The 16,908-nt window shown below is 48.1% G+C and overlaps 4 protein-coding genes across 4 annotated transcripts; 2 read left to right on the top strand and 2 right to left on the bottom strand.

Annotated features, from left to right (window-relative positions):
* The first annotated feature begins 1,164 nt into the window (after positions 1–1,164).
* LOC142475928 (histone H3) lies at positions 1,165–2,022 on the top strand. The gene has a single exon (XM_075581589.1). It carries the CDS (start codon positions 1,196–1,198, stop codon positions 1,604–1,606), a length of 411 nt encoding a protein of 136 aa, XP_075437704.1. The 5' UTR covers positions 1,165–1,195; the 3' UTR covers positions 1,607–2,022.
* An 81-nt stretch (positions 2,023–2,103) lies between these two features.
* Positions 2,104–3,035, bottom strand: LOC142475927 (histone H1-like). Its single transcript, XM_075581588.1, has one exon. The coding sequence runs from the start codon at positions 2,999–3,001 to the stop codon at positions 2,345–2,347; it is 657 nt and encodes a 218-aa protein (XP_075437703.1). The 5' UTR covers positions 3,002–3,035; the 3' UTR covers positions 2,104–2,344.
* A 12,068-nt stretch (positions 3,036–15,103) lies between these two features.
* LOC142475925 (histone H2A type 1-like) lies at positions 15,104–15,618 on the bottom strand. The gene has a single exon (XM_075581587.1). It carries the CDS (start codon positions 15,587–15,589, stop codon positions 15,194–15,196), a length of 396 nt encoding a protein of 131 aa, XP_075437702.1. The 5' UTR covers positions 15,590–15,618; the 3' UTR covers positions 15,104–15,193.
* A 249-nt stretch (positions 15,619–15,867) lies between these two features.
* Positions 15,868–16,416, top strand: LOC142475924 (histone H2B 1.1-like). Its single transcript, XM_075581586.1, has one exon. The coding sequence runs from the start codon at positions 15,916–15,918 to the stop codon at positions 16,294–16,296; it is 381 nt and encodes a 126-aa protein (XP_075437701.1). The 5' UTR covers positions 15,868–15,915; the 3' UTR covers positions 16,297–16,416.
* The last annotated feature ends 492 nt before the right edge of the window (positions 16,417–16,908 follow it).

Here is a 16,908-nt window from a genome sequence, read left to right as displayed (position 1 = left end):
CCATGGATTCAACATCCACAAATCAACTGGAGTTGTCTTCTTGGACGTGGCCAAAGCGTTTGACAGAGTTTGGCATGAAGGACTACTGCACAAAATGATCAACCTGAAATTCCCAAACTACCTGATTAAGCTGACTGCAAGCTACTTACGGGAGCGCACATTCCACGTGGCTGTGCGGGAAGAGCTCTCAACACCACGCCCCATCCGCGCTGGCGTGCCACAGGGATCAGTCCTGGGACCTTTCCTTTTCAACCTCTTCATGAATGACATCCCCACAGACCTCCACAAGACTCAACTGGCACTCTACGCAGACGATGTGGCAGTCATCTCCCAGTCCTTCAGAGAGAAAGAAGTAGCTAAGAACATCCAGAAAGCACTAGACATGCTATCAACATGGTACAGCGACTGGCAAGTAGGACTGAACTCCAGCAAGACTACAGCTACACTGTTTACCAAAAAGAGGATCAAGGCACACCCGCCAATCACCCTCAACGGAGAGGCTGTCAAATGGGAGCCAAACAGCTCTTACCTAGGTGTAATCCTAGATAGCAAACTAAGCTGGAGAAACCACATTGAGAAGATTCAACAGAAGGCAACAACCAAGCTGGCAGCACTGTACCCTCTGCTGAAGACAAGGACCATGCCCATCAAGAGCAAAGTCAATGTGATCAAGGCGATCATTAGACCCACAATGACATACGCCTCCCCGGTGTGGAGTGGTTGCCACCAACATCAAAGATCATCTCTCCAAAAATTACAGAACAAGGCGCTGCGGATTGCGTCCAACGCTCCACTTCCTACAAGAATAGCAGACCTTCATAGGGAACTGGGTATCGAGATGTTAGATGAACATCTAAAGAAGCTCAACAAGAAATTCTACAAGGAACTGGACCAGAACTCAAACCCGCTGATCAAGAAGCTTGCTGCGATCTCTGCAAACCCATTTGACCGCTACCCACGACCCGTCACAGCGCTGAACCTGTGAAACCAACTCAACTGTGGCAAGTAACACAGATCAAGAAGCTTCCTAAAGAGTGCGACAATACACTCAACAAGAGAACTTGGAGTAATGAGGCTCAAGCCTCGGTATCCAATATCACCACTGACAGATTTAATCTGTCAGTCAGAACAGAACGGTCAGTTTTTTTCTTTATTAGTTCCTGACCGGAGACGCGCACTGACACAGCAGCACAGGATGGCCCGGACCAAGCAGACCGCCCGGAAATCCACCGGAGGGAAGGCTCCCCGTAAGCAGCTAGCGACCAAGGCTGCCAGAAAGAGCGCTCCGGCCACCGGCGGAGTGAAGAAGCCTCACCGCTACCGGCCCGGTACTGTGGCTCTCAGGGAGATCCGCCGCTACCAGAAGTCCACCGAGCTGCTCATCCGCAAGCTGCCCTTCCAGCGCCTGGTCCGGGAGATCGCCCAGGACTTCAAGACTGACCTGCGCTTCCAGAGCTCGGCTGTCATGGCTCTGCAGGAGGCCAGCGAGGCTTATCTGGTGGGGCTCTTCGAGGACACCAACCTGTGCGCTATCCACGCCAAGAGGGTCACCATCATGCCTAAGGACATCCAGCTGGCCCGCAGGATCAGAGGGGAGAGAGCTTAGGCCGGCTGCACCCTGACTTCGTTTACACCCGAAAAACAAAGGCTCTTTTAAGAGCCACCACATTTTCAATGAAATGGCCTGATCAATATTAACACACGGATACTGATCTCAATATAGAGAATGAAAGAAGTGTGTTATCCTTGTACCAACATATGTACTTGATGTGTGACAATATAGATAAACGCACCTTCAATATTTGTGTATTCTTTGTCATGTGATATATAGACTTGCATGCATAGTCACCATTTCATGCTGTATATGGGTGCACGTAAAGACAAACCTGTAAATGTCCCCCCTCCCATGTGCCACTGGTGATCAAACTGAAGTGTTATGGAATAGCATGTGCTTGATGCTTTCAATGTGATGTAAACACTTTTTTTAATAACATGGTGATAAATACGTTTTTCTGATGTAAACTACACTTTTTTTAATTTTATATAAACCGTGTATGTGAATATTATGTAGACACAAAACCATAATGTCACCTAATATGTCAGTTTGTCTGAGAAAAAATGTATTCGTGAAATAGGTTAGGGACTACAAACTTACACATGCACCTTACAGTGCTCGCAGTATCAATGCATATACACTTATGCTCTGGCAGTGTAACACAAACCCCTGCATGGGATAAATTGGAGAAACATTCCCAGTTACACATTATGTGCACAGCTCTCTAAGTGGGGTTGTGGTGGCTCTTAAAAGAGCCTTTGTGTTTGTAAGAGGCTGAAGTTCTCGGTCTCACTTCTTAGGAGCTGCCGCCCTCTTGGGCTTTGCTGCTTTGGGTTTGGCTGCCTTGGCCTTAGCTGGACTCTTAGCAGCTTTTGGCTTCACAGCCTTTTTAGCCGCCGGGCTCTTCACAGCCTTCCTGGGCTTGGCAGCTTTAGACTTCTTCGGGCTTTTTGCTGGCTTCTTGGCGGCCGCCGGTTTCTTGACCTTTTTGGGGCTTTTCTTCACTCCCGCCGGAGCCTTTTTGGGTTTCTTGGGGGACTTGGCGGGTTTCTTTGCCACTGGCTTCTTGGGTTTCCCCACATCCTTTTTCTTGGCCGCCTTCTCCTTGCTCTCCAGCTGCTTCTTATTCAGCTTGAACGATCCGGAGGCTCCGCTCCCTTTCAGCTGGATCAGGGTTTCCTTGCTCACCAAGCCCTTGAGAGCCAGCTTCAGGCGGCTGTTATTCTTCTCCACATCGTAGCCTCCTGCAGCCAGAGCCTTCTTCAGAGCGGACAGGGAGACCCCGCTGCGCTCCTTAGAGGCGGACACAGCTCTCACTATCAGATCGGACGCGCTGGGACCGGACTTTGCTGGGTGGCTTTTCGAGGCTCCGGCCGCTTTCTTCGGCTGCTTCTTCTTGGCGGCGCTTTCAGCTGGAGGAGGAGGAGCAGGAGCGGTCTCGGCCATTGCAGCTGCAGGTAAAATATCCCAACACACTGACAGAAAGTTATACTGGGGGCGGGGACCTGCCGGGACTTATATAGAGAGCCTGCTGCTCTGTGATTGGTTAGTTATCGGAGTGAGCTTCTTTCTCATTGGGTATAATCACTAAGCCCCGCCCCTGACTCTCATCCTCCCGGATCACAAACACTGCTCTGACTTTGTGTTTCTGAGGCTGCACGAAAAGGGCATTTTATCCCCTAATTATTACTCACATCCCCCCTTCTTGCATGCAATTTGTAAGGAATTATATTCTCTTCACTGCTGTATCATTTTTCTGCTGGGAAAGTACAAACACAATTAGGAATAATGGGTGAAAGTTCGGCTCTGTAGCCCGGGATTTGCCAGATTTCATTCATATCTGTCTATTTCTGTCACTTTTACTTTGCTCAGACTAAATGTGCAACCTCCATCCTCATACAGTGACACTAAGGACATATTATTCTACAGTATCAGTTTAAAATAATGTGCATATAAATATATAAACATGGTCTGGCGATTCACTATATATGTACAAGTAGCACAATAATTCCTGAGCAGTGTACATTGCTATTTCATGTTGTTCCATTTCCCCGGTACTAAGCTCTGTATTATTCCATTGTCAGTTATGAATATTGGTTATTAAATAGGAGATTCGAAAAGTTTTGTATTCCATCTGTTCTACAAATGAATAGTTTATAATGATATGTATGTAAAATTATGTTTTCTAAAAACAAAATCATAGTAACATACACATCATGTGAATGACAGTAAATATATTTTAATAATGTAATAATCAAACATCTATTTTGTTTAAGCTTTATAATACAATTGGGAAGTGTTAAAAATATGTTTATTTGTCGGTTACAAAAAATATATATATGTGATATTAATGGAAGATTAGGTTATTTTATTAGTCACCCTGTGTGTTACATAACTATGTAATGTCACTATTAGCACTGTGTATAGGAACTGACATGTTTTGTGACCATTGTCACCAGAGACCAGAACTTTTAACATCTTTACATCAGGATCACTATCACCAGAAAATAATAATAATAATAAAAATAATTGTACGTTCTTGTATAGCGCTGCTAGTTCTATGTAGCACTTTACAGGGACATTTTGCAGACACAGTCCTTGCCCCGTGGAGCTTACAATCTATTTTGTTGGAGCCAGAGACACAGGGAGATAAAGTGACTTGCCCAAGGTCACAAGTAGTTGACACTCGGAGTTGAACCAGGCTTCAAACTCACTCTCAATGCCAGTGTGTTTTACTCAGTGTTTACTCACTGAGCCACTCCTTCTCCCGAATGACACACTAGATGAATAAACAAAAGTTTATTCTGGCAAGCCAGAAAACACACAACACACATGTGACGATAGGGGTAGCCAGCCTCACATAATAAGGTAAAGCCTGTCTGGCTTCCCCTAACACAATAGGCTTCCCCTGCAATAGGTCCCTCCGGTCAACCCCAAATATCCCGCTGGGAAGGCGCCACCAGGTCTGCGGGAAACCATTGGCTCTAGCCCAGTGAAAGCCGGACCCCGGACCTTATTTCTAGCCCTTTCCTGCTCACCATTTTTTTTCACCATGCGCCTTAATGGTCCCCAGGCCTGAGCCTGGGGTGGGCATGCTTTCCCCCGATGGGGAACAATGACAGCCCTTGTGCTTTCTTCTCCTCCCAGCACAAGACTGACTAAATGTGATACTGTGAGGATTCGCTGTTCTGCTGCTCCTGCCCCTTTAACCCTCACTTGCCCATTGGACTACCATAACACTCAAGAGTGGCAAACTGGGGTGGAACTTACGCACGGTGCGCGGTTTCTGTGCAGTCCCCTTCGGTCTCTGGGCATGGAGCGCATTCTTGCTCCTCCTGTCTTGATGCGCAGCGCGCATGCGTGGTACATGGTCTTCCCAGTGGTCTGTGGTCTCCGCCCCTCTGTCCCGCCCCCATACTGGCATCACCCCTATGCAGCACGGTTACGCCCCTCACTCCGCCTCTACCTCAGCGGGTCCTGCCTCTGGTACCTGGCCCTGTCCTGATATCACTGTTATGCGGCGCAGTTGCGCCCCTCCTCTATCTCCACGGGTCTCGCCTCTGGTTTCCGCCCTCATGGCGGTGCGGGTGTCGTGGCGCACGATGACAGCGCGTGACCAGGTCACCTACGGGTTTTGCGGGGGGCATGCACACATTCTGACGCGGTAGCTATTGGCTGTGTAATAGGACACACCTGCATGATCCAGCAGCCTATCCTGTCCGCACGTCTGCTTCCTGGTTGCCTCCCATTGGTGGGAGGTCCTATAAATATGCTCTCAGAGCTCCCAGTCATTGCCGAGCATAACCTCTGTTTGTGTGACGCTGCACTCATCACCTAGTTCCTGTCTGCCTGAACCCTGCTGCCTGACCCTGCATGGATACTACTCTGTGATGCTCTCCTGCACTGACCTTGGCTTTGGCAACGACTACTCTACTCTCTCCTGCACTGACCCTGGATTTGGAACCACGGCGACGCCACTCTCTCCTGCACTGACCCTTGCTTGGCTCCACGACTACTCTACGCTCTAAAACCCTGACCCTGGCTATGTACCCCAACAATCCACTGCTCTATACTCCAAGATTCACAAGTACCTCACTTACCCTGTCTTCTGTTACCCTGATCCGGCCTGTACGACTGTCCTATACTCTAGATGTGCCTTCGTGGGTGTGGTTGGCATTCTATACAAATCCCTACCTCAGCCCCATGGTCACGCCTCGTTTGTAGTGAGCTACGGGTTACAGATATTCCCATTTGGAAGTCTCTGCAAGGGGCGGGCTCATGGACTGTACCCATCTTGGATAGACTTACACAGGCCATGAGTCACCACCTTACTTCCTTCACTGGGGGGTCACTGGCTCATAGATTAACCTGTTACTGCTCTGAACATAATAGGGACTTGCATAATAGATACACTATGTGGGAAAGAGAGGTATTATGGGACATACCCTGTTACACTGGATAGGGGTAGTTTGGGCAGTTAACACGCAGGTGGCCCAGCCAGTTACACAAGGAGCACTGGCCCTCGTGGGCAACCTCCATTGGCTCTACTTCAACACCCCAGGTTTTTGACTACTTCCCCCCTAGTTTGGTGGCCTGGGGAGGGTCAGCTACCTTAGGTCTTTTGACCGCCAGCACTGGAGTAAGGGTAAGGAAACGCTATTCCAACTGTGGCCGTGTGGCCACTGTCACGATGGACGGAACGTATCAACAATTTTATATTTTAGGGAAATAGATTGAGCACACAAGTTGAGCAAAATAAACTGACATTTATTTCCTTAATAGACAGACACACGACAACCTTAGAATATACTTGACAAAACACTTACTGAGGAAGAGAATGGGATAGAATGTCCAGAAGTAAAACAAAGCACCAGAATATTGTCTTTTAAAATGCTGTCCTTTTGCAAGGGGTGTAAATTGCCAGCCCAATAAGTCTGTGAATATTGCAAAGTTCTTTCTGGTCCATTGGGGTTCGTTAGATAACCCCCAGCACTAACGGAATCCTGTAGAAGAGTTATGTCCTTGGTTCTGATGTAATTAACTTGTTGCGTTAGGGAATCGTTGCTGCTGCTCTTATCCGCTTGTAGAAGCAAAGTGGAAATTTGTTCACATTGTAAAAGGGAAACAAAAGACAACGGGGATAGCTTAGGGAGCATGTATATAGGGCCGGCTAGCATATCTATAACATACCCGCCCAATCCCTTTCGTGGGAACCTCCATCCCACCAATCTCCATCTTGCCCCCAGTTTGCAGAGTGGGCACTACAGGGATTTCCAGTTGATACAGCGCCTGTGCAACTCTGACACCTGGGCTGCTTACCATATGGGTGCTCCCCTTTTTACCTGGTGTCTCCCAGGCTAGGAGTTGGACCCAAGGTGTTAACTAGCCCAGATGACTAACAGGATCTCCTGGTCAGCGAGCATCCCGGCTAATTCACACTTTGCGGCTCTGGGGATTTCATCCGCAACACTTCCCGAGACCGATAGCCATTTCCCTAAAAGGGGGTCTCTGAAGTTTGCAGAAGGAAGTGCCCCCAGCTCATCGGTGTAAAACATGTGGTTACTGGTTGCATTACAAAGGCAAGTAGAAAAAGCCTCATCCTGCCTGTACATTTAAAACTGCAGCCAGAAAGGCACTTTATTAAAAATATATGTTCTATTTGTCCTAAAGTCATCACAGGAGATATCGGCATTCGGCCGTGCCTGGGATGTCTGCTAGCAAGTAGGCAAGCCAGGTGACAGTGCGAAGGCTCCCCTTAGACCACCAGCGGGGCTAGGTAAGCCCTTTCAGCACAAGGTTGTTCAGTGGGACGGCGGCATTTACTTTCTGTAGCCCATCGCTGGGAGTTCTGGAGAGCCGGATCCTGCCTGATGTCCTTGGAGAAGCAAGGCAGGGAAGCTCAGTGTAGCAGGCCAGGCTCTGCCCAACGCCCTGGCAGTAGCAATGGGAGAAGGCTTCGTGGAGCAGGGTGATATAGATCTGAAGCTCGCAGCTCCCCAGTGAGAGTGAAAGCAAAGCACGGCTCCCCAGTGAGAGTGAAAGCAAAGCACGGCTGACTACCCCAATACCGTGTGCAATGGCCACCTCTGCCAGGCTTATTGTGCCCAATGTATAGGTTTTTTTCTTTGTGTAACCCTTCCAGAAAAGAGCTAATCACTGATGTCTGGAAGTGGAAAACAGTATAAAGTGGGGATAGGGATGTGGTAACTACACATCAACACACACATTTTATCATGCCGTGATGGTCTTCACCTACCGCTGCCGCCCGCCCACCCCCAGTCTTTACTTCAATCCTCTGCAGATGTGGGACCTGTCCTGTCAAGGCCGCCCGCTTCATCCTCCGCTGACCTGGGACCTCTCCTGAAACCTGGTAAGTGAGAAGTAATGTTCCTTGATTGTAAGTGTCAAATCTATGGTGCGTCTTACAATCACTGGCAGCTTACACAAGAGGAAATACAGTAATACAAATAACACATATAGTCCAGGTCCCCTCTGGACTTCCCCCTTGGTCCCCGGCCCCCTTGGTTCCCCATATTAAGAGATACACCATTGCTTATAGTTTATGTTATTGTTTCTTGTTTATTTATTGTAAGGTCCGGGGGAACAGCTCTCTCTAAAGGGGCTCCCCCCGTGACTTTACTCACCCCGCTCCAGCTCTGCCTTCTCGCCGCTGCGGGCGGGATCTCCCTTCTCCTCCGCTTCCTGCAGCAGCTACTGATCTCGCGCGTGCGCGCGCACGGCAGAGGACTTTTACGTCCTCCCTCAGGGGGAGTTCCCGCCCCCAGCTGAGGCCGCGCACGCCTCTCCCACGCGGAGCACATGCCTGATGCGCGTGCACCGCTCACAAGCTGCACATCTAGCACAGCTGTGGTGAGTTTCTCCCTACCAATCTCTATCTTTCCTGGGACTGCTCCCTCGTTACTCCCCCTCTCCCTATTGGTCCTTCCTCCTACTTATACCTTGCTCAGCCATTCATTCTTTGGCTGAGCATAGCTTTGTATGACCTGTGTTAACCACGATTGTGCCTGCCTCAGTTCCTGTCACTTTGTCTCCTTAGTGATCCCTTGCGTACTGAACCGGCCTGGCTGTGGATCCGCTCTGGTCTTCTACCCTTGGTTTGTATCCTGACCTCCTGGACTCCCCGACCCCTTCACCTCGGTTTGCGGATTCCGACCTACCTCCCGGCTCTGGACCCCAGGCTCTCGGTACCACCTATCTTCTGGAACCTCCCTTCTCGTCTGGCGAGTATCTTACTTTATCTTATACTCCCAGACGGTTCCAGACGCCTATTTTCCACTTTCCAGGTGTGTGTCCGTAGCTGTGGGTGCAGTTTGTTACCCATCTCACCTCAGTTTCTGGGTCCCTCGTTGTCCGTGGTGAGCTCAGTGTAACATTATGCTCAGCCCCACAGACATGGACCCCGAAGAGGTTGAGCAACCAAGCCCCATGCAGCGACTTCTCCAGCTAGAGGCGCAGCTTGCCTCCATGACACAGGAGCTCTCTAGACTCTCCTCATTGCAGCCTTCCCCAGGCTCCTCTGCCATGGCAACTGTGGCGTTTCCCTCCCCCCTTCTTCCCGTGGCTGTGAATCCTCATCTCCCGGCTCCCAACCGCTATGCAGGGGATCCCCACAAGTGAAGAGGGTTTCTTAATCAGTGCGAGATGCAATTTGAATTATCTCCTTTGCGCTTCCCCACTGCTCGTTCAAAGGTGACCTATATTATGTCTCTCTTGAACGGAAAGGCCCTAGCCTGGGCATCCCCCATCTGGGAGCGGGAGCCTACCATGACGCATGACTATTCTCGCTTTCTTCGAGAATTCAGGCAAGTATTCGATACGCCTGGTCGTCAAATTACAGCAGATTCTTCTCTCTTCCATATTTCGCTACACGCAAAGAAAACCCGCACAGCTAGTGTTAGACCACAGTGAGGTGCTGACTGGATGGAGACGTGATTATATCATATGAAAGAAAAAGGACCCAGTCTTTCAGCACTCAGTCACAAGGATTGTAATGTTGTAAATATAAAAATATGCTTTATTTATAACCATGAGTAAAAAATAGGGTGTTAAAACGTAATTAAATAGTATTAAACAGCACGTGACTCTATCCTTAATAACCCACCTGCAAGTATGTGGGTGGATATAATAAGATCCCTAATGAATGTTGGGGATCAAACGCTACTGATAGTAGCTACCTAATGATATAGGCAAGAGGAGCCTGTGAGAGCCCACTCAAAGACACTTTCCATATAAGTGTATCCAGGCGTGTGCTACACACTCAATTGATACACTGTGGATAAGTACAGTAATACTGTGTGACGAAATGCGAGCTAAGTTAGACCTATATAATGTCTGTCCCTGATTAAGATATGCACTGGTGACTAAATCCATTCATCAGTGCTATCAGAGCCAGGTCTATGATGAAAACCTGTGTGGCCCACACTGTTGATAATAGGTGCACACTTATTAACACATTGGATAGTAGGATACAGAATAGCATGTCAAAACTGGAGCGTTAGATAAGGTCATCTAAACACCTAAACTGCAGATAGTGTATAGGGTGGAAACACCTGTAAGTAGCAGTGGAAACAGTGGTGTTATACAGGTGTTGTTAACCAAGGTACACCTAAACTAATGTCAATAATATCTGCTGTTGCCGCCCAGTATACGTTATAGTGAGAGCAAAATGCAGACACTTAGCACATATGGACAGTTTACCCTTAAGTGAGCGTAGTAAAGTGTTGCACACAGAGGGTAAATGATGGCATGGAGGCAACCTCCACAGTGTCTGCAGTAGTACAGGAGGGTTCACACTACTCTGTGAGTAATGATGTTGTTAGCTGTGACCCCCTGTGGTACTGCTCAGCACATAGTGCGTTAAGGCAAAATAGAATTGCCAAAATACTCAGCTTGTGACTGAGTGGGGTATAGAGGTGGTTAATGCTGTGGTTGAACAGTAAAACCCATAGACGCACCACCCCCACCCTCTCAATAAACAGCTGGTCTGTCTCTGAAGCCAAGTGAAGGGAACACCGGTCTAACTGGTAGAGGGGCCAATGGTTTAATCACTTCTGAGACAGGCAAGACAGGCAAGTCCTCGAACACATCAGTGCTGATATAACCAAGATCAGCGCTGATGTAGGGGACTGTGCGACTACCAGTTAGACCGGTGTTCCCTTCACTTGGCTTCAGAGACAGACACCAATTGACCCTAGACCAGTCATAGTTCAGGGGCAGGAAGAGTTCGAAATCCAGTCTATTGTGGATTCCAGGAGGACAAGGGGTTCGGTACAATACCTGCTTCGCTGGAAGGGCTTTGGCCCAGAGGAAAGATCTTGGGTACCCTACCATCAAATACATGCCCCCAGACTGCTGAGACTCTTTAACTCCAAATTTCCCCAAAAGCCATATTGGAGTCGTCCTAAGGCCGCTTCTCAAGGGGGGGAGTACTTTAAGGTCCGCGGGAACACCTCTCTATAAAGGGGCTCCCCCCGTGACTTTTCTCACCCCCACTCCAGCTCTGCCTTCTCGCCACCGCGGGCGGGATCTCCCTTCTCCTCCGCTTCCCGCGGCGGCTTCTGATCTCGCGCATACGCGCGCACGGCAGAGGACTTTTACGTCCTCCCTCAGGGGGAGTTCCCGCCCCCAGCTGAAGCCGCGCACGCCTCTCCCACGCGGTGCACATGCCTGATGCGCGTGCACCGCTCACAAGCTGCACATCTAGCACAGCTGTGGTGAGTTTCTCCCTACCAATCTCTATCTTTCCTGGGACTGCTCCCTCGTTACTCCCCCTCTCCCTATTGGTCCTTCCTCCTACTTATACCTTGCTCAGCCATTCATTCTTTGGCTGAGCATAGCTTTGTATGACCTGTGTTAACCACGGTCGTGCCTGCCTCAGTTCCTGTCTCTTTGTCTCCTTAGTGATCCCTTGCGTACTGAACCGGCCTGGCTGTGGATCCGCTCTGGTCTTCTACCCTTGGTTTGTATCCTGACCTCCTGGACTCCCCGACCCCTTCACCTCGGTTTGCGGATTCCGACCTACCTCCCGGCTCTGGACCCCAGGCTCTCGGTACCACCTATCTTCTGGAACCTCCCTTCTCATCTGGCGAGTATCTTACTTTATCTTATACTCCCAGACGGTTCCAGACGCCTATTTTCCAGTTTCCAGGTGTGTGTCCGTAGCTGTGGGTGCAGTTTGTTACCCATCTCACCTCAGTTTCTGGGTCCCTCCTTGTCCGTGGTGAGCTCAGCGTAACATTATGCTCAGCCCCACAGACATGGACCCCGAAGAGGTTGAGCAACCAAGCCCCATGCAGCGACTTCTCCAGCTAGAGGCGCAGCTTGCCTCCATGACACAGGAGCTCTCTAGACTCTCCTCATTGCAGCCTTCCCCAGGCTCCTCTGCCATGGCAACTGTGGCGTTTCCCTCCCCCCTTCTTCCCGTGGCTGTGAATCCTCATCTCCCGGCTCCCAACCGCTATGCAGGGGATCCCCACAAGTGAAGAGGGTTTCTTAATCAGTGCGAGATGCAATTTGAATTATCTCCTTTGCGCTTCCCCACTGCTCGTTCAAAGGTGACCAATATTATGTCTCTCTTGAACGGAAAGGCCCTAGCCTGGGCATCCCCCATCTGGGAGCGGGAGCCTACCATGACGCATGACTATTCTCGCTTTCTTCGAGAATTCAGGCAAGTATTCGATACGCCTGGTCGTCAAATTACGGCAGATTCTTCTCTCTTCCATATTTCGCTACACGCAAAGAAAACCCGCACAGCTAGTGTTAGACCACAGTGAGGTGCTGACTGGATGGAGACGTGATTATATCATATGAAAGAAAAAGGACCCAGTCTTTCAGCACTCAGTCACAAGGATTGTAATGTTGTAAATATAAAAATATGCTTTATTTATAACCATGAGTAAAAAATAGGGTGTTAAAACGTAATTAAATAGTATTAAACAGCACGTGACTCTATCCTTAATAACCCACCTGCAAGTATGTGGGTGGATATAATAAGATCCCTAATGAATGTTGGGGATCAAACGCTACTGATAGTAGCTACCTAATGATATAGGCAAGAGGAGCCTGTGAGAGCCCACTCAAAGACACTTTCCATATAAGTGTATCCAGGCGTGTGCTACACACTCAATTGATACACTGTGGATAAGTACAGTAATACTGTGTGACGAAATGCGAGCTAAGTTAGACCTATATAATGTCTGTCCCTGATTAAGATATGCACTGGTGACTAAATCCATTCATCAGTGCTATCAGAGCCAGGTCTATGATGAAAACCTGTGTGGCCCACACTGTTGATAATAGGTGCACACCATTGGGCTAGAGCAGATCATTCTGCGGTTGAAATATTTGTGCCCTTATACCATCAGCACTATGATGGTGGCCAGCCAGTTGGACCCTGGCATGATCATCACTCTTGTCCAACCTGATATGTTTGGGCCAGAGCATCTGCCACCTGTCCGATGGTGCCCCTAAGTCCCTGCAGATGCCCCGTGTTTTCATCGATTAGGGCATGGCCCAGAGCATCCGTAATGGCAGAGACCTCCCAGGCCATAACACCAACATGTTGTTGGGAACTGATTATGGCAATTTTATGTGCCACTAATAGGGGTAGAGTGTGTCCGTCGAGTGTGCCCTATTTTGGGAGCGAAACGTATTAGTGTGTTTCTCTGGTTGCCAATAACTATGTTTTTACCACAGCCTCAGCACCTGTTCCTGCTTGTGGTGCGACACTATCCTTGGCTATTTGCCAATTTTATTTCCCATTGTGGCTGTGACCTGCTGTCAGACTTGAGACCTTGCCACATCTGACACTATGTTTGTTCAGGGTCCCAAGAATGAAACCAGCACTCCTCGGACATTGGAGTTCATCCCTTGGATGTCCTGGAGGAGACCAGTAAAGTAAGCTGGGTGTAACCTGACCAAACTGACAACCCTATCCCTGCCAGTATGACTAGGGCCAATGAGCCAGAGCACAGTCGGCAGTTCCGCAATACCTTGCTGTCAGATCAGAGCTTAGACGGCATGTGGCAGCACGCTGCCAAACCGGTCATTGAGTCCAGATCCGATTGGCTTGTGAGTGCCGCCAGCTCCCATACAGGGAACAGAGCCCAGGGACTCCGGACTGACCATGGACGGGGGTATTAAAACATTTAATAAGTAATGTGTTGGGGCTCAGAATAAACTGGTGCACGCTTTGTGGAGAGTATTTTCATTGCCTGCCACATTTAGCTACAACTGATTGTGTGTTAAGGGCACACTTTTTTTTTTTCTATAATAAACAGGGACCTGAGACTCTGGTAAATAATTACATATTTTGCCTAAATTATCCAGTGATGTACGCACATAGATGGGATTGCAATTGAGTAATGGGTTAATATAAACATATTGAAAGTACTTTGTGCAGGAGAAAGGTGAGTTGGCTAGAGTAGCCGTGTGTATTAACCCTGGTTGCATATCACATGCTCACTTGTGTGCGGTCCGTGACAGAGAGTATATGGGCCACATGCTCACAGATGGACCGTACATGACATTGCTGTTCCTCAGATTTTAAAAAAAAAATGACAAGGGACAGGTTCTGTAATTTTTAGTTTATAGCACAGAGTATATTAGTGGTACAAAAATAAATTCTGATTATTGTTCTTGCTCATAATGGAATTAATTTGATAAATTGTACCTCCAAAAAACTTGTGCTGTTTATTTCGAAGACCAGATGCTGTAATTATGTGTTCTGCCTTTTGGTTATTGAATCTTTCTATACCATTATGCTATTTGATTTTCTAACATGTCAACATTAATTATATTATGACTTGATTTTGCATGTTCCAGGGCAATCTGTAAACAACGTTGGTTGAATAATTTTTTTTTTTAATTGTTCTTGCATCAATATTACTCACTTGTCTTTAATGATACATTATATACATTTTCAGTATAATACACCTTCATGACTTGCGAATTTGTGTCCGAAATAAAACAGGTTTTAGCCTTTACAAGCCAAGTAATGAAGATACCGATTTCTAATCCAACAGCGCCATCGTGTGGTAAATTGTTTCAAGAATAGACTCCTAATACCAACACGTTGCGCCTTTTGTATAATCACAAACAGAAACAAACACTACTTTATAGTGTATTAGCCATGCTACACTACTTTGTTTTCATTTATTTAGCGATGAACTAGAAACCGTTTTTTTTGTTTAGCTTTATAGTTATGGTTCCAGCAAACTAAATGCATACTTTAATCAGTTCATCAATTTTATGGGATTTTTTCCGAAAAATCATCATGTCGGTAATTAAAGTTCACCCCCAAGTTATATATACAGTAGGTGCCTTTATGGTATTAAATATTGATTTGCTTTCTGCAGTGTCGTATCAAACGCAGTACTGTTTCTAATGACAGAACTGACACCTCCACATACATGGACTTAATTATACATTACTTTACAAATGAAGAGAACTATTATCATAAACAATTAAAGTGACTTAGAATGAATAGAAATATAATAAAAACATGTCCTGCAGGAAATGTGAAATACTATAACGCTTTTTTGATGCTGTGGGTGGCTCTGAAAAGAGCCTTTGTGTTGGGTATGTGGGGATCTCTGCTCCTGGTCTCGGGGGTGAAGCTCACTTGCTGCTCTTGGCCGGCTTGTGGCTCTCGGTTTTCTTGGGCAGTAGCACGGCCTGGATGTTGGGCAGGACACCCCCCTGAGCGATGGTGACCCCTCCGAGCAGCCTGTTCAGCTCCTCGTCGTTCCGCACAGCGAGCTGCAGGTGCCGGGGGATGATGCGGGACTTCTTATTGTCCCGGGCGGCGTTACCGGCCAACTCCAGGATCTCAGCGGTCAGATACTCCAGCACTGCGGCCAAATAGACCGGGGCTCCGGCCCCCACACGCTGAGCATAATTTCCCTTCCGAAGCAGCCTGTGCACACGGCCGACTGGGAACTGCAGCCCAGCCCGAGATGAGCGCGTCTTGGCCTTAGCGCGAGTTTTCCCGCCTTGTTTGCCTCTTCCAGACATCGTGTATCACTCAGACAGCAGCTCGGGTAACAGGAGAAGTGACAAACCCCGCCCCCTGTGCCCTTATTTATACACTCTGACAGCAGCTGAACTCCTCTGTGATTGGTCAGTTTTGAAAACTGCCAATCAGTTCCATAATCCTGAAACCACCAATCATGTAATTTGAATGAAAACTGATGATGTCATAAACGGTCACATGATAAAGTCAGCCAATAGAAGAACAGAATGCTGGGGCTGCTACTTTGCATAGGACTCCTATAAATAGAGCTGCTGGGGGTTTAGGTGACATTGTTTCTCTGCTGTTTGGAGAGGAAGCATCGCCCGACATGCCTGAACCAGCCAAGTCTGCGCCAGCGGCCAAGAAGGGCTCTAAGAAAGCCGTGACCAAGACCCAGAAGAAGGATGGGAAGAAGCGTAGGAAGAGCAGGAAGGAAAGTTACGCGATCTACGTGTACAAAGTGCTGAAGCAGGTTCACCCTGACACCGGCATCTCCTCCAAGGCCATGGGCATCATGAACTCCTTTGTGAATGATATCTTCGAGCGCATCGCAGGGGAATCGTCCCGTCTGGCTCATTACAACAAGCGCTCGACCATCACTTCCCGGGAGATCCAGACCGCTGTGCGCCTGCTGCTGCCGGGAGAGCTGGCCAAGCACGCCGTGTCCGAGGGCACCAAGGCGGTCACCAAGTACACCAGCGCCAAGTAACCCCGATCTCATCACTGACCCACAAACACAAAGGCTCTTCTAAGAGCCACCCACTTTATCACTATAAGAGATATGCTCATATGTCATCTGTGCTCGGGATAAAAGGGAAGTGTTCTATTATACATTGCACTTTTTCAGTTATTGGCTTTTGTAGCTATTATATATTATAAAGTATCTTATGTGATGTATTTTTAGCTCTTTCTGGCTTCCTACCCAGCCACGTGTTTGCTGTACTTGTGTTTTGTTAGTAAGAGGCGGGAGAACCGCAGACAAAGTGACAATCGCCGAGAATCCCCTTCAGATAATCTGCAGTTCACACACATCCCACAGGGTGGCGCTGCTGTGTTAGTAATGGAGTTCGTGCTCGGGAAGTAGGATTTGGGGTTAATAACCTGCGATTATTTTCCCTCATTTACTTTTTTGAGCCTCACTAAAATACAGATTATATGTGCACGTGTCAGAATAAGTGTGCATGAAATGATGCCCTCACACCCACATGGTATATAACGCATCTGATCGGGGGAAAGTCCTAGTGCAGTTTGGGATTAGTAACAGACCATGCAATCCGTGTTTGCCACATGCGTTAGATACGAGCACATTCATTTGCATTAT

The sequence above is a fragment of the Ascaphus truei genome, unplaced genomic scaffold (genome assembly GCF_040206685.1).
Source record: "Ascaphus truei isolate aAscTru1 unplaced genomic scaffold, aAscTru1.hap1 HAP1_SCAFFOLD_1434, whole genome shotgun sequence".
NCBI classification, from domain to species: domain Eukaryota; kingdom Metazoa; phylum Chordata; class Amphibia; order Anura; family Ascaphidae; genus Ascaphus; species Ascaphus truei.
Note: the sequence above shows the minus strand (reverse complement) of the source record. Positions and strands in the feature narration are given on the sequence as shown.